General features: G+C 43.7%; 1 protein-coding gene across 8 annotated transcripts in view; it reads right to left on the bottom strand.

The window, feature by feature from the left end:
• Positions 1-25,638, bottom strand: part of KALRN (kalirin RhoGEF kinase) — a 1,626,736-nt gene that overhangs the window by 331,695 nt on the left and 1,269,403 nt on the right. The window contains exon 1 of one of the 8 annotated variants that reach the window (XM_086957092.1): positions 6,769-7,110. The exons of 6 other annotated variants lie outside the window; for them this stretch is intronic. In XM_086957092.1, the coding sequence (XP_086813218.1) occupies positions 6,769-6,838 (70 nt within the window). In that variant the 5' untranslated portion in view covers positions 6,839-7,110. Of the gene's footprint in view, positions 1-6,768; positions 7,111-25,638 lie in introns of those variants that run through there. One more of the 8 variants, XM_086957091.1, reaches the window with a different exon arrangement.

The following is a 25,638-nucleotide window of genomic DNA, read 5'->3' as shown; positions in this document are numbered from 1 at the left end:
TTTCAAAAACACTCCCCTCAAAAAAAAAAAAAAAAAAATTTGTTGAGAACATCCAATGAGATTCTTCGATTTTTTTTCATTATGTTCATTTTGCAAAAAAAATCTGAAATTGTAAAATAAGTGTGTCCTTTTAATGTATATATCATTTACGTCTTTTAAGCCCTTCGCTGCAGCGGCTATTCCGCCGCAGAGCTAAGGGGCGGGGCGGCCTCGCGGCGGCTCCATACTAGTGACGGAACCGCTCCGTCACGGCTCGCGGGTGAGCTGTGCTTGTGACGGAACGGTTCCGTCACGAACCCACCCGCCCATTAAAGCGTCAGCGCAGGCGCGGCGAGCGGGCCGTGACGGAACCGTTCCGTCACAAGCACAGCTCACCCGTGGCTTGTGACGGAGCGGTTCCGTCACAAGCATGGAACGGGTTAAACATCTCTGCGTGTTTTTAAACTATTTCATGCACTTTTTTATAGATGCACCCTTGAAAATAATTTGTTCACTTTATAAAAGTGTATTGCAAGCACACTAGAATTTTAAGGGGCTATTTTAAAGAAATCTATGTTTTAAGTATTCTTGTGCAGCATAGTGAAACTTACAGCACTCATCTACAAAACAATTCTCGAATACTTTCAACGAAGACTTGCACAATTCTAAATGCAATGAAACACTTTGGATCAAATTTGTATTCTATTTTTTTCTACTGAGAATATGGAAGTTTTGACTCATTTCTGAGAGAAATAAAGGAGGTGTGTACTGTTTAGTTCAGACCAGGAAAGCTGCAGTTTGTTGTGACGTAAACATATTTTGTTCAAACCAACATTTCCCTACAAATTCTGCATAGTTCAATGAAGACATTCTAAATGTGGCATCTTTGCCTTGCATGAATGTGTCTTTTTTATACTGAATGATTGCTAGATGCAAGGCACGCGCCAGGCACCAATGCATTCATGTAAAACTACTGACCATGGAACAGATTGCTAACTCACTATGCTTATTACCCCTAACTTAGGGAATGAGACACAAAAAGACATGGGGCAGAAAGTGGCAATAACGAGCGGCAATGACCCTTTTGATGGTCATCAGTAATATCATTAGTACAAGAATATGACAAATGTCCTCCCATTTTCGCCGCCATCTTTCCTCTGTCAGATATCTGTTTTAAGAGCTTGGTAGAAGTTCAGCTGCTGTTATGGGTGGCATTCTAAGGAACCTGATTGGCTGCCCTGTTCTTTAAATCCCAATGAATTTGCTTGTCAATTATTTTAACGTTTCTCTATCTACTGATACAATTCTGCTGCTTGCTTCCATCGTACATAGCACAGCAGTTTTACCAACAGGTAAACAACTTAAGAAGGGGGTGATTACAACATATCATTTACATAGCGTATTTCCGTCTGACTCAAGGGAATATGAGATCAGTGCAGAACTCACACAGTGGGGCTCCAAGCAGCTCCTCTTTATAACTGCACCCGGTTAATCTCCCTTTTTGAGTTGCACAAGTTTTGAGTCATGCGTGCCAGTGACAAAAGGAAACAAAAAAATAATAAAATAACAGCACCTCCTAGAAGGAAACAAAAATCCCAAGGGAGAAAAGTATGAGAGGTGCACATTCCTGGGAGGGCGGGGTGAGAGTTCAGGTTAATGCAGGGTTCTTTTCACTCAGTGGCATGCGGGAGGCCCCGGTGGCCGCCACTCTAGGAGTTATTAATTCATACCAGGTTCATCAACATTCCTGTGTGCTTCATATGTGCAAAAAAATAATACAGAAGAGCCAGCAGTTCAATGAGCTCCGGCGCAACACGAACACAGAAACCGCCGCATTCCCTGCTGCTTTCTTGGCGTATAGGAACTCGAATGAGTTGGTGTCAGCGTTGCAATTCATTCCATTATGCAACTTTTTTCACTTTATCTGAAGAGTGCGCCCAAGTGTCTGAACTCTGTCCCACAGGCTATTAGCACAACACTTTTCCATGAAATCAAGGCATAACTCGAGCGCCTGCTGCCCCAAGTCACTCCCCTCTTGTGACCTGCACCCCGATTATGACTTGTACTGATGGACACCAGCTGTACTGAACAACGAATACAGTCGCTGTGTAAGTACATGTGTATGTACTGGTTACAATTTAATGTATTCCTTTAAGAACTACTAACTGCCCACAATGCGATATTTTTGTAACTACCTTCCACTGTGTGTGTGTGTATATATATATATATTTTTTTTTTAATGTACATTTTCTTTTTCTTTTTAGTTATCGGCAATGTGCTCATTTGTGCTCCTTTGCTCATTAGGTCTGGTCCGTGCCACAGAGAACTGCGAAATGACCCAAAATTCAAATAAATAAAAGAATGACTATCGGGGATGCACGTCTCTTCACTAGTTGTCTGGTTACTTTTCGTGCTAGCACGGCACGTTTTCAGGGCGCAAGTGTAACACAAGGCACCTCTGAACAACTGTAGGACTAGCATGCAAAGCCAATCCAAATGGAGAGTGGCGGGCCATGGGGACACAGAAACGCTTTTAAAATTCACTGTCAGTAGCGCTTCTGTTCAACGGACCCAGAGAGATTAAAAAACCTGCAAGGCACGTGCGCCTACTGACAGTAGGTAGGGCACAAAGTGTCAGCCGAGTCGATGGGCGCCTGGCATTAGTTAGACTAAGGTACGGACACCTTCCAATAGCTCCATGGCACCAGTCCCTCTGGAAGGCAGCAATTGAGAGGAGTGACTGCATGCATCCGAATAACATGAGAGCAAGCCTGCCAAGCACAATCCAACACATGCAACTCTTCCAAGAAATGTTCTTTATCAAAAATGATAAGTAACTGGTCTGGCCCATGTGGCTTCTTCATCTCTGTGAGTGGAAATTCTTCTTTGTTGTACTTAGTTTATGGTCATTGCAGCGTTCATGACTTGTATTTGATGAACATTCTGGTTGGCAGTACAACATATAAAAGGATGGGCCAACCCAATGCTCTGAAATGCAACAGTCAAAGGTGCAAGCAAAAGTCATGTCATGAGTTGTGTCTGGAATTCCCCTATAGGAGTAGGCCAGTGGGGACAATAGATTTCAAACCGCGCTGAGGATTTGATGTTGGTTGGCTAGCTATGAGAATTTTAAAGCAGAGGAGGTAGTGAACAGAAACTGGACCAAGATGGAGGCAGAGTGGAAACCAGAATAGGACAAGTTCACAACGGACTTTAGGGTCATTACACAAAGCGGCCAAATGAAAACTACTTCAGCATTGCAAGGGATGGCATCCACTGAAACCAGGCTCACAGGACCTAATCCAGGTAAGTTTAGCACAGTTTTTTATGCTGCTGTTTTTTTAATCCAGAGATTGATAAAATGAGTACCATGTCCTCTGAAACATTATTACTGATAAAGTCTGGCAAGCAGAAAGTGATTTGGGTGGTACCAAAAACAAGGACATTTGGAAAAAAATAAAGGATTTAAACAAAAGAAAGTAAAAACCTTTGGTGGTCCAATGTGCAATGCTACCCAGGGATAGGAGAAATGACAAATTGCTGGCCTTTTTAGAGAGAGAATTAGTGCCAATTTGGTGAAGAATATAATTGACGCACTGTGATTGGTTTAATAAGATCTATGCTCATTGGAAATGTGTGCCCTACTGAAAGGAGAAAAACCAAAATATGAAGGGTGGAATACTTGAAATAATGTCATCCATTGCAAATTACAGTCAAGTTACAATCCGGACATGTGCACATTTGCCTCGGACCTGATCCATTAGAGACAGTTTGTCCTGAACAGCCAGATCAGGTCCCCTCTGAACAGGGACACAAGCAAACCCTGATGGGTTTCAGCCTACCTGGACCTCATCAGCGAGCTGCGCCTCGGGTCTTATGGCATAGTCAGCGCAGGGACCCATTTGGTTTTGACATTCTCGTCGGTACTTGGTGTCCGCATCCCAATTACACTTCGAATATAGCGGCAGTTTCTGCTCCTTCACAGATTTCATTTTGGGCGCTAATCCCCTTTAGTTGTCGTTTTACTTCTTCCTTTAATAGGGGTTTCCAGGGCCACAGCTATTTCCGCTTCTAAAGGCAGGCATTTTACCGCTGGAGGTAATTCACAAATATTCATGATACCTTGCTTTTCTCTAAGGAGGTTGTTAACTCAGGAGTGAACTCTAGAACCCAGTTTTGAAGCATACTTTCCTAACTCATTGTGTGAGCCTGAGCACCTACATCCAACAAAAGCTTCGAGTACCTTGGGTTAGTGCCTTGAAGCACTGCACTGATTATGGAAACGCCCTGCACGTCTTGAGATCTTGGGTCGATCTGCACAAGGATTTTGCACCAGGCAGGGCGCAGCACGCCAGATTCAGAGAGAAGGGACCCCTTGAAGATGCAGTGTGGCAACTGGAAAGTTAAGAGCACAGAGTGAATGACCAATGCAGACACCAGGAAGAGGGCCAAGCAGGAGGAGCTGGATCCCGGAAGTAACAATGACAGGCCGCTGTCCCTCCGGCGGACAGGGTGCCCCTCGCTGCACACCCCGGACACTGCACCCTCACCTTCTAGCCCCTTTTTGATTCAGCGTCGCCTGGACGATCAGAGTGAATACTTTTTTACACAGTGAGAAGTTAATGCCCAAGTCTTTATGGCAAAAACTAGAAGTGAAACTAAAATCAGAAACAAACATCAGGAAAAGGGACACGGTAAAGATAATGCCCAAGAAGGGTATGGGGATGCACGGATGAATCCGAGAGCAGCAGATGCCAGAGGGTGAAAACTGCACAGACCACTATGAACACTACTAATAGCAATAATAGCAAGCTTGAACCGTGCGGGCCCTGCAGGGCCGGTGGAACCGGAGAGGAGGCGGCAGCGATGGGACAGTTGCACAGACCATGTAGGACAAGACTGGCCGGGCCAACTGACCCCAGGGCACCCAGGCAGGTGTTTTTGGTCATCAGCATTAAGGATTCCGGGATGTACAGTTCAGCGCTTTCCACCCAAACTGTCATCCTACAGGTTCAAGCAGGACTAACTGAGTGCCCCTCCCGTGACAAGGGCCGGTCACTATCCAGGACCAGGCGGCCATGTTGTTGGTTCCCCATCGGTGCTTCTTTAAGCACGGCTCTCTCTAGTGTAACACGGTCCATTGTTGGCTCTTGCTGCATGAGAGGGCAGGCCTGACACCATCGGCCGGTCTTCTGCTCCGCGCTCCAGGCCAGAGCGCTGAACTCTGCCCGTCTGAACCCTCCCAGGGCACCCGGCGAGGCCACTGACCACCCTGCATGTGAATGACATGCCTGCATGTGAATGACATTTCTGAGCCCTCGGCCCCACAGTGTGGGCTTACAGCGAGCCAGGGATTAGCATGCCTAGTGCTGCCCCCATTTGTGCTCCCCTTTGCTCCCTGTGAGGAGCAGCAGGGGGCCAGCAGCTCCATTCACGCACAATAACACTTTTGTTTCAGTGATTTACAGTATGTAAGAGTCACAGCTGCACGCATCTGCCTGAGCGTATAACCCGTGCTAGAAAGCGCTATACAAATGAAAATAACATAACATGAAACATCACAAAACATTTAATACTGAAGAATGCCCAATGCTTCCATGCCACCCAACAGTACAAATATGATCCATTTACAATACAAATCTGGCTTGTATTCGCCTCAACAGCAGGTGTTTACTACCCATCTCAAAACAATTTAGAAACCTCGGTAAGTTGATGGGCTGCTGCTTAAAGCGGACCTGTTGGTGTGAGCCTGGCGGCCCACAGCCCGGCCTCTACCCCCCCTGAGCTGCTTACAAGCATTGTCATGGTGTCACTTAAGTTCCATTGCCATTGAGATGGTTCTATACTCTACTTACATCTTTTGCCAATTACACACCCATAACCCAGTGACTATAAATTCGTCAGGATTCCTCAGAATGGACTTGGCTATCACCATGTTTTAAGTTTCTGCATGTCACTACTAATCCCAGCATGGAGCAGTTCTCCAGACACCAGGACTAACTTCAAGACGAACAAAGCCGCAAAACGTACTTTTGCACACTTTAAACTCAGAACTTGGGGGTTTTAGAGTACTATCGAACAACGGGCAAACTCACGCCCACACCTCGTGGTTTGGATTTTGCCGTTTGAAATCAAGATTTCAGCACTCTACTCGGAGACTGAAACCAGCACCACTCACTCCCCCATTCCAGCAGCGGAGCAGGAAAAATGCGCTCGTCCCTAATACGAGTACGTAAAATTGGCCCCATTCTATGCTGCCGCTATTAAAAATACATACAATGCGCAGTGGGCCCCTCGCGCCCCTGGTTCCACTGCACCTGCTACAGTATCTATAACCACGCCCTGCACGAATCCACCTGCTCAAGTATCCGCGGGCGTGCACCCACAAACAGCTCACGGGCCCGGAAGGGTGGCCTGACAGTCTCAAACATGTTTCACTGCACTCTAGACACCTTTAGGGAGCAGATCTACTCCGAGTTCATATTTAAAGTGCAGAGGCCCCCGGTAACAGCCCCGACCCCCTCCTCAAACAAACACCTCAGGTAAGTCGGCACCAGAGGGGTTAACGGTGCCCACTCTGTATCTAGAGTCCTTGATTCAAATCGCGGCTTTCCACTTGACCACAATGGTTGATCCTGGGAATACCATGTCGCCCTCTCATGCGTACAGGTTCTTGAGTGGCTGTGAGCGAGAGACCTGAGGGCCCCAAGAAACAAGCAAACTGCAGGCGGTGTCCTCGGATACATATGAATGGCAGGTCATTCGGGAGTGTCGGCGGCAGGCACTCACCTCTGCTGGTGCAGCAGCAGCAGCACGTCGAGCACGTCAAGAACCACCTGCGACAAGAAGCACTTTTCATCCTGCCCTCCCCGCTCTCATGGCCGGGGCCCGAGGCAGGAACATGCGGAGCGCGGCTCTTCCAGGTCCCGGGGCAGCGACTCCAGCGGCTGCCTCTCCAGCGCCTCGAGTGCCGAGCCGCCGAGGGCGACAGGGGGCGGAGCCATGCACGGGGGGCGGAGCTACGCAGGGGGCGCGGCCTAGCTCCTCTGGGCGACAGCAGCGGGGCTACTACACTCGCATGCCAGGATCCCGCCCGGAATTCACCTTGCTAACGCCACTCATATGTTGTGTAATTTTATGAAGGAACGAGTGCCGCACAAGCAGTTTCTGTCCACCACGGAGAGTTTCGTTAATGAATGACCCCGGAGGAGGCGTAGGGCCTTAATTGTATGAAACTGCTGCCAACACAGAACAAATCGCTTTTTTTTTTAAATATCACTCACTAGTTTGTTTTGCGAACAACCGTTTATTTAAAGCAATATTTAGAACTATGAGGACATCGCATAATCAATCACAAATTAGTGACAACCCATTTATTCTGCCCATTTTTTTCGTCGGAGATCTCGGTTTTGCTACTGTGCATTGGTAGTTATTCAATTTTGGTTAGGTGTCATTCGTTAAGTGCAACTTTTCCTGTGCGGATCTGCCTCTGTTGTCTGAGTAGTGTGCTTTGCTCGGGTCTCTGGGTTGTTGCGGTTAGGATCCTAACGAATGGCAGCATTTGGGCGGGCCTAGTTTTTCGGGTCTGCCTTCGCCGTTGTCTTTTTTTGGTCGAGGTCGCGTAAAGTTAGTCAAGGTAGTAGTGTTGGTGCGCCTTGCGTTTCTTTGCGAGGTAATGTTAGACGTCGCGTGTATCACTTTCGGTCAAGTTGTTACACACGACCCTGGGCTTTTACAGCTCAGGCTCTGGGTATTTCCGGTTGGCTCATTTCGTCCTATGTTAATGGTTGCCTGCATTTTCACGCAAGGGATCAATTAAATCATTTCTAGTATTTGTTGGGATCGATTTTGGGCGCGGAGTCAAAGTGTTATGAACCCCCCCCCCCCCCCCCCCCCCCCTTCCAGGGTTTCCCACGTTAGATTCTGCAGTTTGGCTAGAGATCTTCCTATTATGGGGGTGGTAGTAGAAGGGAGTTATTAACCCCTAAGGATGTCGGCAATTCAGGGATTTTGGTAGGGAAGGGAGTTTTGTAACACAGAGGTCATTACTGAAACTCCTGATCTGTGGAAACTGTATGTGTCTAGGTAGTGCTTTCATTGGTGAAAAAAAAAAAAAAAAATAAGCGCTGTGCTGGAAGTTCATTGGTGGACTTGTCTTCATGTATTAGATACCGGATGCTAGTTATTCAAACTCTTGGGTTAATTCTTAATACCCCAACCCATTTACCACACTGTAAATCGACTGCGGAAGCAAAGTGTCACCTAACCCTTCTATCTGGCAAGAAGACGCCTACGGAGGGTAGTCTATCAATGAGAAGACCATACAGGCTGGTTCCGAACCTGATTATTTATGTAAGTGACTATAATAATTATACCACCGGATTAACTGAAGTGCCTAGGTACCCGGAATCTCCTTCCTGAAGAGACCCAGTGACCATAGAGGCTCAAACGTGGTCAACTTGTGATAGAAGATAGTCCAAGAAAGACTGGAACATATTCTAGTACCTATGAATTACTCTGAAACCGTTATGGATATCCTTTCTACTCCAATAACCAACTTCCCCCTTTAAGAATTGTCACTGTAGTTATATTCACTGTTTTGGTTATGGTCACTCCACTAGGGTCACATAAGTCATGAATTTTCATTATGTATGTGTAAGTAGTGTCAATACACCGTATACATTTACGATATTTTTTCTAAACTACAATTGAAAATAAAAGCCCTTACTTCGGCTGAAGTGAGTGTGGCATGAGAACTGTTTTGTGGGCCTATTTTTTATCTAGTCATATGTGTTCTTTGAAGTCAATTATCAAGTATATCTTAAAATAAAGATAAATGTAATACATATTGACTACATTGTATGCCAATTTTGCTTAAATCAATACAAGACAGTAATACCATGTCAAAATATAAATGATATTGATCTAAATGAGTTCCTTGTGAACAACTGTAAACTGGCTGTTAACTATACCCAGTTCACAGGGGCGTATGGGTTGCTCTTTTTTTGTTGAATTGATTCTACCTCAAGCTTAGTTATTTCACCACCCTATAATCTGCGCTCTTTGTCTCATCCATGCATGATTATATTTCATTCCTATTTTTACACTTTGTTACTGTTTCTGATCTTTCTCTTCCACCTTCTTAACCCATTTTCTGACTTTCTCCTTGCTCTGGATCAAAGTGGGAATATGAAAAAATATGTCCCAGGCCCAAGAAAAAAAAGTTTCAGCGCCAACCACAGGCCCAAACTCAGCACTATGCCTAGGTTGTCGCGGAAGTGCTCTTAGATGGTTGTGCTCCTCCATTATTATCCTGATGCTCGTTAGCAAACTTGTGTTTGTGCTTTTGAGTAAAATCTATTTCAAATTGGGCCTGGGAATCTTCCTTCTTGATCGGTCTGTATTAGTGCCAATATTTTCAATATTGTAAGTTAATGCTTGTGTGCGTTTGACTAAAACTGGTGTGTGTTTAACTGTGTGGGCCAGGTTGATGGGAAGGAGGAGAATATGTATGTGATGATCTCATAGGCGATTTTATAGACTCTGCCCTTTTTTTGGTTGTGGCTTTTTGGTGTCAGCTATTTCTTCCTCCTATGTGGTGGTGCTAGGAGTACTTACCCTAGGTCATAGATATTGTTAGGTTTGAGAGTATGGTCATGATTTTCCCATTGATGTTTAACCTCTGGGGATTTACTGTGCTTTAGTGGTGAAGTTCTTGTGTATGCTTGCTTGTGCTCCTCCATGGATTATAGTTCAGATGATCTACTGCGGGTCTCATTAAGTATGTTCTAGAGCCCTTTTACATCTCATACCTTTTACTGTATGTTCATCATAACTCTGCTATTATTCTAATTTGCATTCCTTCATATTCTTTACCCAAATAAAATTCTTTTGAACTGAAGTATGTTCTAGAGATGGTTTCTTTCCATCTCATATGTTGGTGCTTCCTAATTGGTCTGGTTTAGTCCTAGGCTTCAGTCAGATTCGTTGATGTCCGGTTATCTGTTTTGTTAAATTTACGCTTTCAGGTTTAGAGGATGCACTTGTGTTCCCAGTAAACCTCAGGTGGTGTTGGCGAGTGAGATAATTAGTACTTCCGGCAGGTGCCATTGGGTTCAGCAGGTTTCAGTGAGAGGTTTCTGGATTAGAAGAGCTGACCTCACAGTGTTGTACTACTAACACACTTGCACACTGCCCGATTGTACAGCAGAGGTAAACATCTTCCCCTGCTGTTCGCTTTCAGAAAAAAAAAACCTCAGGCTAGGCATTACAATATGACCTAATATACCACTTCATAACCTCTGGAGTGAAGCAGCTGACCTCATCAAGAGATTGTAGTTACTGGGTCCTTATCTGCAGGAGCCCCACCTTTCCATATAAGGGGTGGAATTTGCTCCAAATATTGCAACTTACGCAGTATACAACTGCAGATGTGCATTCATCAACACAGGTGAAGGCTTTCCACTTGGCACTCCCTGCGATAACACAGGCATCTCAAGGTTTGTTCTTATTTTCTAAGGTGACTGCAGAGGCTCCAAGAGATGGGCGCACACACTGAGGTGGAGCTAACTATGTCTCACTGTCACTGAGCCTTGATTTAAACATCGCTTTCATTATGGAATGAAGGCAACAAAGACACACAAATCAAACCTACTGAAGGAACCATCAAATATGTCAAACAGCAATGTTGGCAACCATTTTCTTTACTAAATTGTTCTCATGACTTAGAAAGTACAAAGCTTTAACCCCAGTGCAGGCAGCTTGTGCATGTACACTCGGCAAGGTCTGGGTATACAGCTTAGGAGTGGTTCCCTTGTGAGAATCTCAAGAAGTGGATAAGTGCTCTTAGGAATTTACAGCGATGCTCCCGGACACAAAAATTACCCAATATGATGATAATTGTAACATGTTCCCTGCTATCTTAAATGAAACTTAACTACTTTTTAACTATTTAGTTTGCATACAATCGGTCCATATATAAACACTGTATACTTAAGTAAAGCACTCCACCGCCCCTTTATGCAATTAGTCACGTTTGTTTAGTTGCACAGCTTCTTTTCACGGATAATTTTTTTACAGACAAACGAAACAAAAGGGCGGTTCCTTTCTGTGTTATTCAGTTAGCTGTTGAAAATTAGACACTTTGCAGATAATCACCGACAACTTGTGACAAGACATGTAAAGATATTTATAATACAAAAACTCAATACATTCCTCTTTATACTCATATTTATTAGTAGGAAAACATTTAATTAAAATTGTACAATACACAATTCGGCACAATCTCTATTCAATGTTTTGAACCTGCATATTTCATTACACAATAAAGTAATTAATATTCGCATACATGTGTTGCACAACATTTTACAGAAAACATCAAATTTAATACAATATTAAACAAATATCACAATTGTTTTTAAAAAATATATCAAAATGTATATTAAAAATCACATGGAGTCCTTATGTCGATGCGTTTCGGTGCTTGAACTTTAAGTTGTTTAAACACCTTCCTCAGGACTGAACATTTATTTAAAACAAGATGTCTTTTTTTATTTATTTACGCAGATTTACGAGAGGTCTCGACTTCGCCGCAACTACAAGCACCAAGCAGGCCCGGTTCTAGAGGGTGGGCCGGGTGGGCCAGGCCCACCCAAACATGAGCCTGGCCCACCCAAACAGATATGCCTTGGCCACCGCAGTGAGGGCTTGAAGACAGGCGCCATGTGGAGATGAAGAGGTGAAAAAATTAAACAAAGCCTTCTTAACATTTAAATGGTCTTTTAAAGACCCGTGAAGGACTCGGGTGCGGCTGCGATCATCTCAAAGGGCTGTCTGTGTGTGCGCGCCCTGGCTGTGACAGCTTCATTGGGCGCACACACAGACAGTTTTTAAGATGATCGCAGCCGCACCCGAGTACTTCACTGGTCTTTAAAAGACCATTTACATGTTAAGAAGGCTTTGTTTAGTTTTTTACCGCTTCATCTCCACATGGCGAAAGGCAACAAATCCTTTCTTTGACAAAGATAATCTTTGCCTACTGTTCTGCTGCGTGGATATTTCTTTTTCTATGCAACTCAGGAGAAAAGAAGTGTTTTATTCCTAGTCACCTTTGCTGACCCCTGCAGCTGCTTATCCCATGAGGCTGTGACACAAAGTTTGACTAAGGGAGTAGTAGGTAAGAGAATGTGTTACTATTTTTTTTTATCAGCACAGGCCCAGCAGGACGCATACTTCGTGTGCGTTTAATTTAAACAGTTTTTATCATTATCATGGCAGGTGCAGGACAACAATAAGACAATACAGAGTTCCCAGATAATGCTGGTGGGGTGGAAGAGGTAATGGGATGGAGGGGGAGCTAGGGAGAGATGAGGGGCATTGGTGGAGGGTGGTAGTGAGGGATTCTGAGGAGGAGGTCAAAGGGTAAGCAGGCTACGGAGAGATGAGGGGCGCTGTGGAGGGTGGCCGTGAGGGAATTCGAGGAGGAGGTCACTGGTGGGGGTGGAGCTTCGGAGAGATGAGGGGCACTGGTGGAGGGTGGCAGTGAGGGAGTATGAGGGGGGGGTCAGGGGGTGGGGGGAACTACGGAGAGATGAGGGGTGCTGGTGGAGGGTGGCAGTGAGGGAATCAGAGGAAGAGGTCATGGGGTGGAGGGGAACAATAAATAAATATAAAAACTACAGAGAGATGAGGGGCACTAGTGGAGGGTGGCAGTGAGGGAGTCCGAGGAGGAGGTCAAAGGGTGGGGGGGTGCTATGGAGAGATGAGGGGCACTGGTGGAGGGTAGCAGTGAGGAAATCCGGGAAGGAGGTCATTGGGGGAGGGACTTGAGAGAGATGAGGGGCACTGGTGGAGGGTGGCAGTGAGGGAATCCGAGGAGGAGGTCTATAGGAGTGGCCATGGATGGATGAGGGGCACTGTTAGAAGGTGGTAGTAAAGGTATTTACGGAGAAAGAGGTTATTGGTGTGGCGCCAAAAAAGACTTTCGCATCAGCGCTAAATCCAACCCTGTCATGGCCTCCTGTTTTTGTTTATTTAATTAACAGTCGGGTCATAAGGGCTACTGTGGACATACTTTAAAGTGCGTGCTAATTATATTTACTGCTATATTCAATGTTTTAAGTTTAAAGGTGATTTTACTAATGTTTTTACCGGGAAAAATGAAAGTGGTGCCCAACGGTGCCTGATATGGGGCTGGGGCCCAAGGTCAGCTGTGAGATAAGGTGCACTGGAGAGGAGTAGTGGATAATCAAGTCTGTAAGGGAGTGAGTTGCAGAGTCCGGGGTCAGGTGGAGGTAGTAATTAAGAGGAATTCTCCCTGAAGGCTCCCACAGAGGGAGCCAGAGATGTGTCACTTGACTGATAGTCCCACCTCAGAAACCTCCTCTTCCCATCAAAGGAAATTTACATGGAAAAAACACTTTTTGAGAGTGATAATATGTAGAAAGAGATTTGGAAAAGAGTGCGTTTTACTGGGCCTTGTAAGACTAAGAAGAGATAAAGGAGGGCCCTGAAGCAGGGCTGCCCAGACATATATGCGACAAATTGAGCCCACAGTGGCCCACCCAAATGCCCCCTCGGCCCACCCAAATAAAAATTCCTGGAGCCGGGCCTGGCACCAAGGTCCATTTAGTTGCATTATCGAGCAGGGCAAGACGGGAGTAAAGGGAACAAAGCAATAATCCCCAACATCCCAACTCTGTGTAGTTTCAATATAAAGAGAGAACCTGATAAGCTGAAGTCCCATGTGGAATTAAGCCTGTAACGTATAATGGAAATATAAGGACTTTTAAATGGTGCAGAGGATACGCACGCTAGAAAATTACGAATGCTGAATTGAGCGTGAAGGTTGTAAATATATGACCACACTTCCAACTGCGAAGTAGATATATGAGAAATAGACCCATAAGGAGGACTTTGAAAGTTAATCAAAAGGTCCAGGAGACAAAGGAAAATAAATGTCTTACAAATAAATAAAAAAAGAAGACATCTTGTTTTAAATAAATGTTCAGTCCTGAGGAAGGTGTTTAAACAACTTAAAGTTCAAGCACCGAAACGCGTCGACATAAGGACTTCATGTGATTTTTACTATATATTTTTATAAAAACAATTGTGATATTTGTTTAATATTGTATTACATTTGATGTTTTCTGTAAAATGTTGTGCAACACATGTATGCGAATATTAATTACTTAATTATGTAATGAAATGTGCAGGTCCAAAATATTGAATAGAGATTGTGCCCAATTGTGTATTGTACAATTTTAATTAAATGTTTTCCTACTAATAAATGAGTATAAAGAGGAATTTATAGAGTTTTTGGATTATAAATATCTTTACATGTCTTGTCACAAGTTGTTTGTGATTATCTGCAAAGTGTCTATTTTCAACAGCTAACTGAATAACACAGAAAGGAACCCCCCTTTTGTTTTCTTTATTCAAACCCAGTCCTTTCTGGTTTTCTGGGAAACTCTCTTCTTTTGAATAATTTTTTACTGATATAGTGCCTCAGCTAGAAGTGGTTTTTGTTGTTGTTTATATATTTCCCTATTCAAGAGTACTTTGGTGGAAATGTTCTACTGATGTTTGTCTTTTCTTCTAAAACTTCCTCAAGTTCAGGAAGATTGCAAATAAAAAAAATAATCGTAATTCGATATTGATCTCAGCAGTTTCACAGAGCCTCAATATGCGCCACCTGGTCCCCGTGAGCTTCTCATTTGTGGCTTCCTTTGCCCCGCTGAATTTGCACATCACCTTGATCTTTCTCACACAAGCATTTTCTTGACCGTACACATATAGTACTCACATTATCCTCCATTGGTATGTCCACCCGCTGCCAAGCCAAGTCTACTTAGAGTTCTGCATTTGCACTTCGCCATGCCCACCCCCATAAATGCACTGGTAAGGTAAGATGGTACTAGAGACAAAAATATCCAACTAAACCCTTTCAGCTGTTTTCCTTTGATTTAATACTTACAAAGCGCACACTGTTACTAAGAGGTTTCCTGTCACTAAGAATCAGCAGAGGACATGAACAACGAAGCCTAGCAAATTGGATGAGTCTTAAGCATGCACCTAAAAAGAAGGAAATTCGATATTTGCTTCAACTACCAGGAAGGTTAAATAATTTGTAAAGCAGCTGGCAATTAATGGTCACAGACAAAGACATGGCTGTTTAGATATGTGAATTCAGATTCAAAGGCATAGCTAGAGGTCTGGTACAAGTGCTATGTCAGATCCCATAGTCAAAAGTAAAACATTTCTACTGAAGGCATTTCTACTTAATTTCACAGTTCTTCAGGTAATAACTAGGACTGGGTAAAATTTAAATTACGTCACATAATTTTTGGAATTTCAAGCTAGACAAAGTTCCTGAAATTAAGCCATTTTGCGTAACTGTGCACTACTTTCGGTACAAATTTACCACAAACTTACGAGAACAGTTGAGCGCATTGCTTTTGTTAATACACCCCTTAAGCCAAGGAATTTCATGTACTACAAAATGTCTGAAATTACACCACTTCATGTAACTACGCACCATTCAGTGTAAAAATGTACAATGAACTCAAGGGGACAATCGAACGGAACTGGTTGTTGTTTTCAGTGCTTTTGGTAACGCCTCTTTGCACCACAAATTGACGCAGGGACACATTTCACGCTAAAATATAGCCTAGAATGATTAGGCATAATAAGCAAACTTTGTACACCCGTAATTATAATAAGATTAATATTACCACATGTTTGAAATTACATTCCTTGAGTAACTAGCACTAATCAGATGAATGTGGCAAAGGGATGTCCATTAGTTAAGGCTACATTATTGGACTTGCAGAGGAGTCAGACCTTTACACTCAGTTCACAGAAACTCTCAAAGAGCGGAGATGCTGCTTGAAAAATCCGTTTACAGTTCTGTACCAGTTGTACAGGAGGCCTCAGTAAAGGGACTCTACAATCAAAAGGCATCTCAAAAAGGCCTTTTGTCTGAATGAGAGGCACTTCTGTCCCTTGAGCAGACTTCCTTCACTCTTCGCCTCCATCGTTATCCCTCCGCCATCTTGCCCCCCTCCTCCCTGCATCAATGATATTCCCCCTTAGGCTGGATAACTCCAGTTTGATGAAGGAAAAAAACACAGGCAAGAGCAGACCGCAGTGAGCTCTTCCTTGTGGCCCGACGAGCAGTCTGAAAGGAAGCCTTGTTTTAATGGAGCGCAGCGATGCAAAGTTTCCCAGGATATGAGAAATGGCAGTGAGCTTTGCATTTATACTGCGCTAACCGTAAGTGCCCTCACTGCAGAAGACACTATTGTTTCTACCGAAATTAGTGCATGCTCATGAAAATGGGTACAGTAAGATATGGAAACCAGTTATTCATTTTTCTTATTGTGGAAGACCATTTCCAGGGTCTGCTCCTGCCATCTGACCCAAGGGCTGGAGCAGTATAACTCTCATTTAAAACTCCCAAACTTACCCTCTCTTCTGCCTGTTTAGTAACAAGGACACACTTGCCACTTGACATTCACTTCTGACCACAGCGTAGAAGTGGCTGCTTTCAGACTAGCAGCAATAGCCATCTTTCCCAACTCTGATTCGGTTACCCACTTCACTTGTGGTGTCTATGGCTCAAAGTGTCTCTTGTATGGTAGTGACCGGTGGTTGCCTCGGAGACGCTATCTGGGAATATTTTTGAGGCTGTCAGGAAAGTATTGCAAAGAAGTGGCCTCGGTGATCAGGACACAGAGATGACCATCACACGGTTTAACCCTTCAAGAATGAAAAGGCCTGTAAGTCCCTGCCAATCAGGTCACTGAAGCCTTCTCTCCTCTCAAAGAGGCCGAATATCTAGGACACTCCTCTATTTTGATAATAGCCCAATCAAGGCCTTTGGTTAGAGGAGGAAAATGAAGCGAACAAGGAGATTTGCAGTGCTGTAACCCAAGGAGGAGGCATTGAAGGGTGTGTAAAAGGAGAAACAAATCTGCTGGTATATTTTCTATTTTTCCATCCTGACAGCTTCTCGAAATGATCCCTTGAAGACATTCAGACTCTGAGCTCTGCCCTCGGCATAAATTAAGTAGCATAGTTGGTTCTGACGTCGGAGCACTGTAGAGGTTACCCACTCCCTGAATGCCACCAGAAGAACTGGGTGTAAAGAAGCTTCCCTTTCCAGCCTAGAGGTACATTGCAGGTCGAGTCTAAAGAACTGAATAAACCAAAGCCTGAAAGCTGAAGTTTTGCTGATTCTTCTCTACAATGCTTACTTCTCCTGCAAACATTCTGTGTTCAAATGGGATTTCAGTGTTCTTGTGATAGTACAGATGGTTTATTCGCTCTCTTAGTGTAGTGGCTCCGAGAAATGAACTTAGCGAGCATGAGTGAACGGGTACGGATGTGGAAGGAGTGAAGAAGGACTCTGTCCACAGTCAGAGAAATTGAATAATGTGCTAATATAGTACAAGTGCCTAGTGCGGTTATAGCCCATGATGTTTTTACTGAAAGTGTGAGCACAATCACGTGTTCAATACTGCCTTGTGCAGGAATGAAACCCATTACCCTCAATTATGGATATATCGCAGTCTTGACCATATAAGTAGGCCCTATACTTCCTATATTGTTTCAATTAAGTAAAGATTTCCACGCAGTTGTCACTCGTATCTCAGCTGCAATCAACTACGGCTATTTGTATGACTGATGGCCACAGTTTGCCACCTTAATAAGAGTCAGATGTTTGGAATCCGATATTGTTTGCAAGTCTGTTGCTTCTCCAATACCTGGCTAATTCTTGTGCGAGTGTACACGTTTAATTAAATGTTTGTGCTTAACCAAGGTGGTTAATTGCCCATAATTCTGGCTCCAAATTAAAAGCTCAAAATGGGTGCGGGGTGGTACAATTATAAACGGTAAATGTCCTGCAGCATTTAGCAATACTTTATCACCTGTGTCTTCCAAACGTTCATTCTCACAAACATATCCTCCGTTGTTCTCTTTTGATTCAATGAGGTATGGTGTACAGAAGTAAAGGACAGCAACATAAGTTCATGATCACAACCTCAGGCGTCCAACTGTCTGAGCGAATATCGTGATTAAGTCAGCAAAATGGCTCAGTTAGCTAAACACTTGCTGTAGAGCAGTCCAAGAGTTTGGTACCTCAAAGGGCAACTTAGCCTTTTTGCCCTTCCATGCTGGTGAATGGGATTACCCTTTAAATGGGTAAAAGTGACAACGTCTTATTTCTGGCACCCTGTCAGCACCTAAGTACAACATGAAAAGCTATTCCATAGCGGGTGGCAACATTATATTTACCCTAAATTCATTACACATCTGCTTGCACAGAACAACACTGGGATATTTGTTAGCCTGAGAACCTAGGAGCATTAACCTCGAAGAGCAACATTCAAAGCTACCAAGGGGCACGAAAACCAAACGTGGTTGTCCCAGGGCCAACCTTGCTTCAAGCAACTCTGCTAAGTTAGAAACCCAGCCAAGTCTTCTGGTTGAATATTATCTCTATACTTGCTCTATTTTCCAACCATGAGTTATAGAAGCATTTGACCTAAACATTTAATTTTTTAATTGGTACAATGGTCCCTGTGAGGACTGTCTTGTTTTTATCGTCACAAACAAGGTATTGTTTTTGCCTTTGTTCAGGCACGCAGAGGAGGGTAACATAGGAGGACATAGCAGCTTCCCAAAAGCAAGATACAACATAAAATACATGCACGCAAACCGGGAGCCCAATGACAGTTCCATCCAACATGGCTGCTTTTGGCATTCCGCACTGCTGCACTGCGGTTTGTCACAGTAATGCAGACTGAGCAGAAACTGTCCAATAATTCATAAACGCAGCTGATTTGGGCCGATCTGAACTAGGTGTTTAATATGTTGAGCATTCCTGCTATCACTGCCTAGCCGTACCAGTGGGATGTGCAGCTGGAGTCTATTACAAGAGTACACAGCAGGGTTCTGCGGATGTAAGGCCCTCTAAGGAGCAAGGTATAGTGGGCCCGTTTGTCCTGAGATTAGTATTTTTTCCTACAAGGTAACAGCAATACTTAACGCTGTCATAGTTTCCACACGAGCCACAGGTGGATAGCAGTACTCACGACTGAGCAGGACTGTATCAATCTGCCTTTAGGGCGTCCGTACAAAAATACATGCACTGCTTGCAGAAGCGCCTGAATGCATGCTTTGCTGCCCTCTACTCGGCATCTACTGACACAATCAAGGCCTCTCTTTAGCTGCTCTCCACGGTCATGAGCACCGGATGGGCAGAGTGGCGCGGGAAATGCACGTGACAAGCTGCTGAGAACACCCCCTTACAAAGCTCTTTGCCACCCCCATGAATCTTCATTAGAGAACCATTCGTGTCTTTGGATAGCATATTCAAGCGTTGTCTTGATATATTTTGGTGTGTTTATTTTATAAGGCAACCTAAGTGCGGGAAAGGCCTCAAATGTGCTCGATGTTAAGCACATAAACGGCGAATTTAAAATTGTGACAGTCCTATATAAACAGAAGTTGTATTTCCCCCTATATTCCCTGGAGCATCACAGCAGATCGCAGTACCAGATTTTTCTACTTTTAGCAATTGAGCATTCTAAAAGGAACAGTAAACTTTAATCATATAAATGTCATCAGTGGTATCTCTAGAAGTGACTTTTAATGGGGGGTGATGGGGGGGGCACACAATAGGCTAGGTTATGTTATTATGCATGATATTATTGTTCTGTTAAGTGTTATGTGATGTTAAGTTAACATGCAGGTGAGAGACTAGCCTCAATCTGCTGCCCGAGCACACCCACCTAAACACGACTCATCCTATCAAACTGAGCAGCCAAGAAGTGACTAACAGCAGCACTGCAGCTGTTCACTCAAACCAATGAAAAAACAAACCTCGAGAAAAACGGGGAACAACCTCACCACTGTACGTAATCAAAGTAAAACATTAGGTGGTACACAGCACAGACCTCAGTTATACGATTACAAGATAGGGCAAACCATGTGGCAGACCACATCTGCATTTAGCCTGAATAGATTCTCTAAAGAATGAAGAGGTCAGCTGGGTTCCATGTGCAGGGAGTCCTCACAAACCTTGCCAGCAGGTGAAGTGACTGGAGAACCTTGCCTACAAGGTGGAGGTCTCGGACATATATACTGGGACATGAGCATCAACATCTCACCCACAAGCAGGAAGAGAAGAGACTGACCAATAGAGCAATCTGGCAGAAAGGATGGTCAGACAAGTCACTTTGTGGCCTGTTTTTTGGCTGTTTGTGGGCCTCTTTTATGGTCTGCTGGACTGGCTTTTACGGCTTAATGAGGTGAGTATGGAGAAACCCGAATTGCCCAATAGTACACTCCCTGTGTGGTGAAAGGCTTCAGAAGTCAGCATGAAGGGCTGGCAAAGAAAATAAGTTGCTGGGAAGGCGACAGATCCAACAGGAGGGCGATGACTAAAGAGCATGGGCAGGTTCATCGTCCACTGCTTCAGCCTCCGGGGTTCAGGATGCCATGCAGCAGCTTCTCGGTAAACCCTCCTGAGTTTGGAAGGAGCTCTGGTTAGGCCAGTGCCGCTTCTTAAATCATCTTAACCCTACAATGCAGAGAACCTATGCCCTGACTGGGGACAGAATTTGAAAGCCTTAAAAATCCTAGGCAGAGCAGCGAGAGTAACCGACTACCACCACCATCTTGAGCATATACTCCTAATTTAAATCGGACATCTTGTAAACCAAAATATAAACGCGGTTTGCGTAGACCAAAATATTTTAAGAAAATTATGTCTTCTTGCGGAGTGCAAGAGATATAATTAAGTTTGGCCCGTAAAGCCAAGGGAGAAGCAAGATGAGTTTGGTAATGTCAGGGGGGCTTTAACATAAACTTTATGGCACTCTTAGAGATAAGGGCTTCCTACTCGCTCTCATGCAAATGAACATGAACAAAAGTGGACTCGAAAACATCCCTTGTTTATGTTCTATTCATGAACAAGCTTTTCATATTTATTTGATTTTTAATGTGGGAGTACATAATGTTTTACTCAATGGCCCTCTATCAGCCATCCATTGTTGCCGCCTACATTTTTGTATATATTGCCTTCCATCCCATGTCCTGCATACAGCGCGAAGAAATATTTGGTCCCATTTTACAACTGACCAATTCGTAGGGACTTGTCTTTCAAAAAGAAACCTCGATCTGCAGGCTGCAGTCATTAAGTTAGTTGCTCAGTGTAATAGAGTCCCATTTTAGTAACCAGTATCAACCTGTTAACCAAACCTATTGGCTAAATAGCTAAGCTCCTTGGTTCAGAGGATGGGAAGTTATGAATGGAGATCTTCCAAGGGCATCCTACAAAGTCACCCCCATGGACAGGGCAACAAATGGGGCGGAACACTTGCACCTGGCAGGGTTCCTTGCTTCTCGGTGACAAGCTGTGATATCAAAGAAGATACAGGTGTAGGTGAACTACAAATGGTTGCACATCAGACACAGGCTCTCTGAACGAGCACAATGATTTCTACATGCTACTAATGCAAGAAGATGGATTACTGCAAACTTCCTCTGCATCAGTGGAAGGGATCGTGACAAAAGAGAGGGCCTCCACGTGCTTGCAAGTCCATCACTGTAAATCAGTCTAGGTCCAAGAGAGGATCTAGAAATACCACCACAGCCGTCAAAGTAAAATGGTCTTGACAAAAGACATCTAAGTACTCTGTTGTCTCCTTTATAAAGGGATTGAGACCCGGACATGAATCACATTGTCAGTAGGCCAAGGAAATGATGTGAGCTTTTAAGTGCTTACACGGTCTTCACTCTAAGGCATCCTAGGATGAAATGCAGCAATCAATGAACTTTCTTTGCCTTTATCCATATGGGGATCAGATGTAAGACTTCAATAACCCGCACATTTACTAGCAGCACTGTAAGCAGGTCGAGGAACACATATGAGCTTCTAAGCTCTAACATTGTTATCATATAAGGTTATGTGGGAAAAAGAAATAACACCTTTAATTAAACAAGTGGTTCTTAATATAAATGACTGTAGGATCAATAGTCTGACACTAAACATATATAGTGATATGACTGTAAGCAATAATAAAAGAAGGACGAACCTCTAAGCCAGAGCTCTTCAAACTTTTGGATACCGAGACCCCCCCAGTCAAAAGTTTCAGGCATAAGGACCCCCTCCTGACAAACAATTCTAAACCTATAGGCAGAGCTACTGGAATTATGAGGCAGGTGAGGACCAAATTATGCGGCAGGCTCGACTAAATTGTATGGTAAGAAAAAATAAATAATGCTGTGTGATGCCGCATATTTTGGGACAGTATTGCTTCATTATTTTGACATTTTTTACACACAGTAACACTGAGGAAAGATTTCATCTCATCAGTACCAGTTTATAATGAAAATACATCAATTAACAACAGAAAGATGTCTAGTCAACCTTTGTGAAGGGCCTTCCACTCCACAGGAATAAGTGCTGCCACATTAGAAGCTCACCTGGCACATGCCGGGAGCAGCAAGGATCCCTTAAAACCCTGGCAGCCTTATGCAGAGTTAAGCAGTTTGCCCATGCCACTTTCCTATCACCCCCTCCCTTCCATCCCTCTCTCCACTTCCAACCCTGGATCCCTCTCTCACTTTGCAAGCCATTTTCTATCACCCCTTTTTACAACTTCTGAACTCTCCCCATTCAACCTTTCACTTCATGTTTAATCACCTCTTGCCATTCTGTCTGTTCACTGCCCTCCTCTCTCGAATTTATCTCACGGCCTCTCTGGACACATCACCTCTCTTCCCCCTCAGCACCTCAAGTCTCTTCCTTCAAATTTCTGTCTATTTGTATCTTACACCTCTCCAGTCCACCATTCATCTTTCACATCTCCCCTTTGTTCTTCCACACCTTCTTGAACCAACGTCCCTCTCCCCTATTACCTCAGCACCCACCTCAGTACTCCCTCTCTTCCCTCAACCCTGTTGTCCCTCACCCACGTGGCACCAAATTCTCTTTTTATGTCACAGATCATCACTCAGCTATCTTCTATCATCATTTAACAGTATCCCTCCTCTGTGACCTCACCTTTCATTCACACTCACTTCTCCTCTTGCGTTTCTGCACTTCTTCAGCACTTCACATATCTCCTCATCCCTGACCTCTTAAATCTATTTCTCTCGCTCCCATGCTGTCCTCTCTCATCCCATCTACTCTCACCCTCTCATCTCTCCTCACTGGGCATACCCGTAGGCTCCTCTCGGCCTGTGGCAATCTTCTTATTGTTCCCTAATTAAAAAAAACATGAATAGTCGGCCTCACTGTTTTGGCCGGGCTGCACAGTTATGAAACTTTCACCCACCTTTGCTTCGCTCCACCATTAATCTATTATCCTTTAGGAAGCTATAAACACCTGGCCCTTATACCCTGTAGGTTACCCCATTTGGCTGGTTCTCCTTCCCCTTCTGTTTGTTTCTTATTTACCATTTCAGCCGGCAGATGGTTATTAGCCCCAGGACACCTTTTTGGAAATAATAATAATAGACAGAAGTGTGACCTGGATTGTGGGACCCACTTTCTATCACTCCACGACCCCCCTGGGGGTCGGGCCCCACAGTTTGAAGACCCCTGCTCTAAGCACTTGCACTATGATCTCGGGCCAACGACAGCCTCCAAGTGCTACCGTTGTCAACATTCGAATGAAGCTCTAAACATGGAATAAAGCATCTAAGCGCTCCCTTTGCTATCACTAGTAAAAGATCTGAGAGCTAGGCTGCACAAAGTCTTTTTTTCCTATACAAAGAAGTAAGTCGCCCTTGCTTTCAGAGGTTTTTTCTCACTGACCCAAAACACTGGATTCTAACGTGACCCACAAAATTACACACCTGGCCCAAAGCACCAGCATGTATAACTAATTTTTGATCAGCGCTGTATGCAGAAGGAGCCTAAACACAAGGCTTTAATGGTATGAAAAAAAAACAATGACTCGTTAGGAGTACAACATTTAAGAATGGGAAAGTTAGTCCTCAAAATACAGACGTGTATTAAAAATCTCAAGCCATAATGGAACTTTCTGGGATCAAGCACATGAACTGACACCAGTTACTGCTCGCTCTGTGCCTGTGAAACTAACCTTCACACTGTCAAAATAAATGTGTTATTACTAGATAAGTTTGAGTGGGGATTAGATTATGTTTATGGAGGTCACAGTGACACGCTGTGAAAAACAATTCTGGAGTACTTGTTGGTTGACTACGAGATGGAAAATCAAAATATAATAAAATAAATTCCATATCATTACAGAGAACCATAAACACCGACAGTCTCATCTACTAAATTACTATTTTTTCTTTCTTCATTTTCAGTTTCTACTTACTTTGCACAACTTCAAAACCCTTCTCTTTCTTTTTAGGGGCATGGCATTCCTCTAAGACAGTGGATTAAAATATGGGATTGTATTGGTCAGACGAATGAATTCTGTTAGATTCAGTCACACTTTTTAATTGCTGTTTTCACATTTGATCCTCGTATAACTGATCATACAAACATCTAAATAATACAAATCAAACTGCAAGTGCGACTAGTGAATAGAACTGTGTCTTTATGGAAGGCCAAGGTATTGACACTGCACATGCTTCCTAAACCGAAAACAGTGATAAAGCAACAATTAAAATTCAATTGAGTCAGCAAAATAAATAGATCAAAGAACACACACAGGCTGTCACTTACAAGTTTCTCGTAATGTTGCAACTGCAGCCTAACAAAGGCCTTCTTGAAGCGCAATCACCAACGCCTAAAGGAAACACATGGCTGAACCTGGGTGACCCAAAGCAGACTCTGTCCCTGTACTTTTGTACTATGCTTTTTTGAAGAATTGAGAACATGAGATCATCCAGACACCTATTGCTGTCTGCAACCATACCTTGAAAGGTGCATATAGAAAGTCACCATACGTTACAAACAACTGCAGGTATTTTTCACTTTGAAAAACTCTTCGGAGGAAATTACCAAATTAAATAACGTTAGAATGAAGAATAGATCAATATAATAACAAATGGAGCATATGGACTCTTTCTACAGAGGCTCAAACTTTTAGAAATAATAAGAACATGTAATTCAGTGACTTTCGCATAAAGACTCTCCCTTCTAATGCAGCGAATGAATACATTTGGCTGGACCTGTATATTCATCCCAAGGGCTCCACACAGAGACTCAGTAAGACGCCCATACACACATTATTATTGTAGACACTTAAGTTCAAATATTTGCCTGAGTTAAGACATTAGAGGTTCTCTAACCCAAAACCTGTTAAGGCCGAAGAGGTTAGTGAGGTCAGTTGATCATTCTATTGTCATGTAAAACGAGCTGCTGACACATGACATGATGAGGCTAACAATGCTCGAGTGATGATTCAAGCAAATATTCACTGCCGCAGCTCTATTTGAGTAGGCTGCTCTGAACATACACGTAGCTTGCCAGCTTATGCAAACCCCAGCAGCAAGAATGAAGGTAATAAAATAAGTCCTGTTACAACAAAGACCGGCTGTGTCAAGAGACTCAAGCATTTCTTAAGTCAGTAAAATTTGCAGGTTCCTTATAACTCAAAGAGAGAATGCGCAAGTGGGAGATACTTCGCCTAAAATATGGTCAAAATTTGGAACATGGCGAACTAG

The sequence above is a fragment of the Lissotriton vulgaris genome, chromosome 2_1 (assembly GCF_964263255.1).
Source record: "Lissotriton vulgaris chromosome 2_1, aLisVul1.2, whole genome shotgun sequence".
Taxonomy (NCBI): domain Eukaryota; kingdom Metazoa; phylum Chordata; class Amphibia; order Caudata; family Salamandridae; genus Lissotriton; species Lissotriton vulgaris.
The sequence above is the reverse complement of the archived record's forward strand: the minus strand, read 5'-3'. Positions and strand labels throughout refer to the sequence as shown.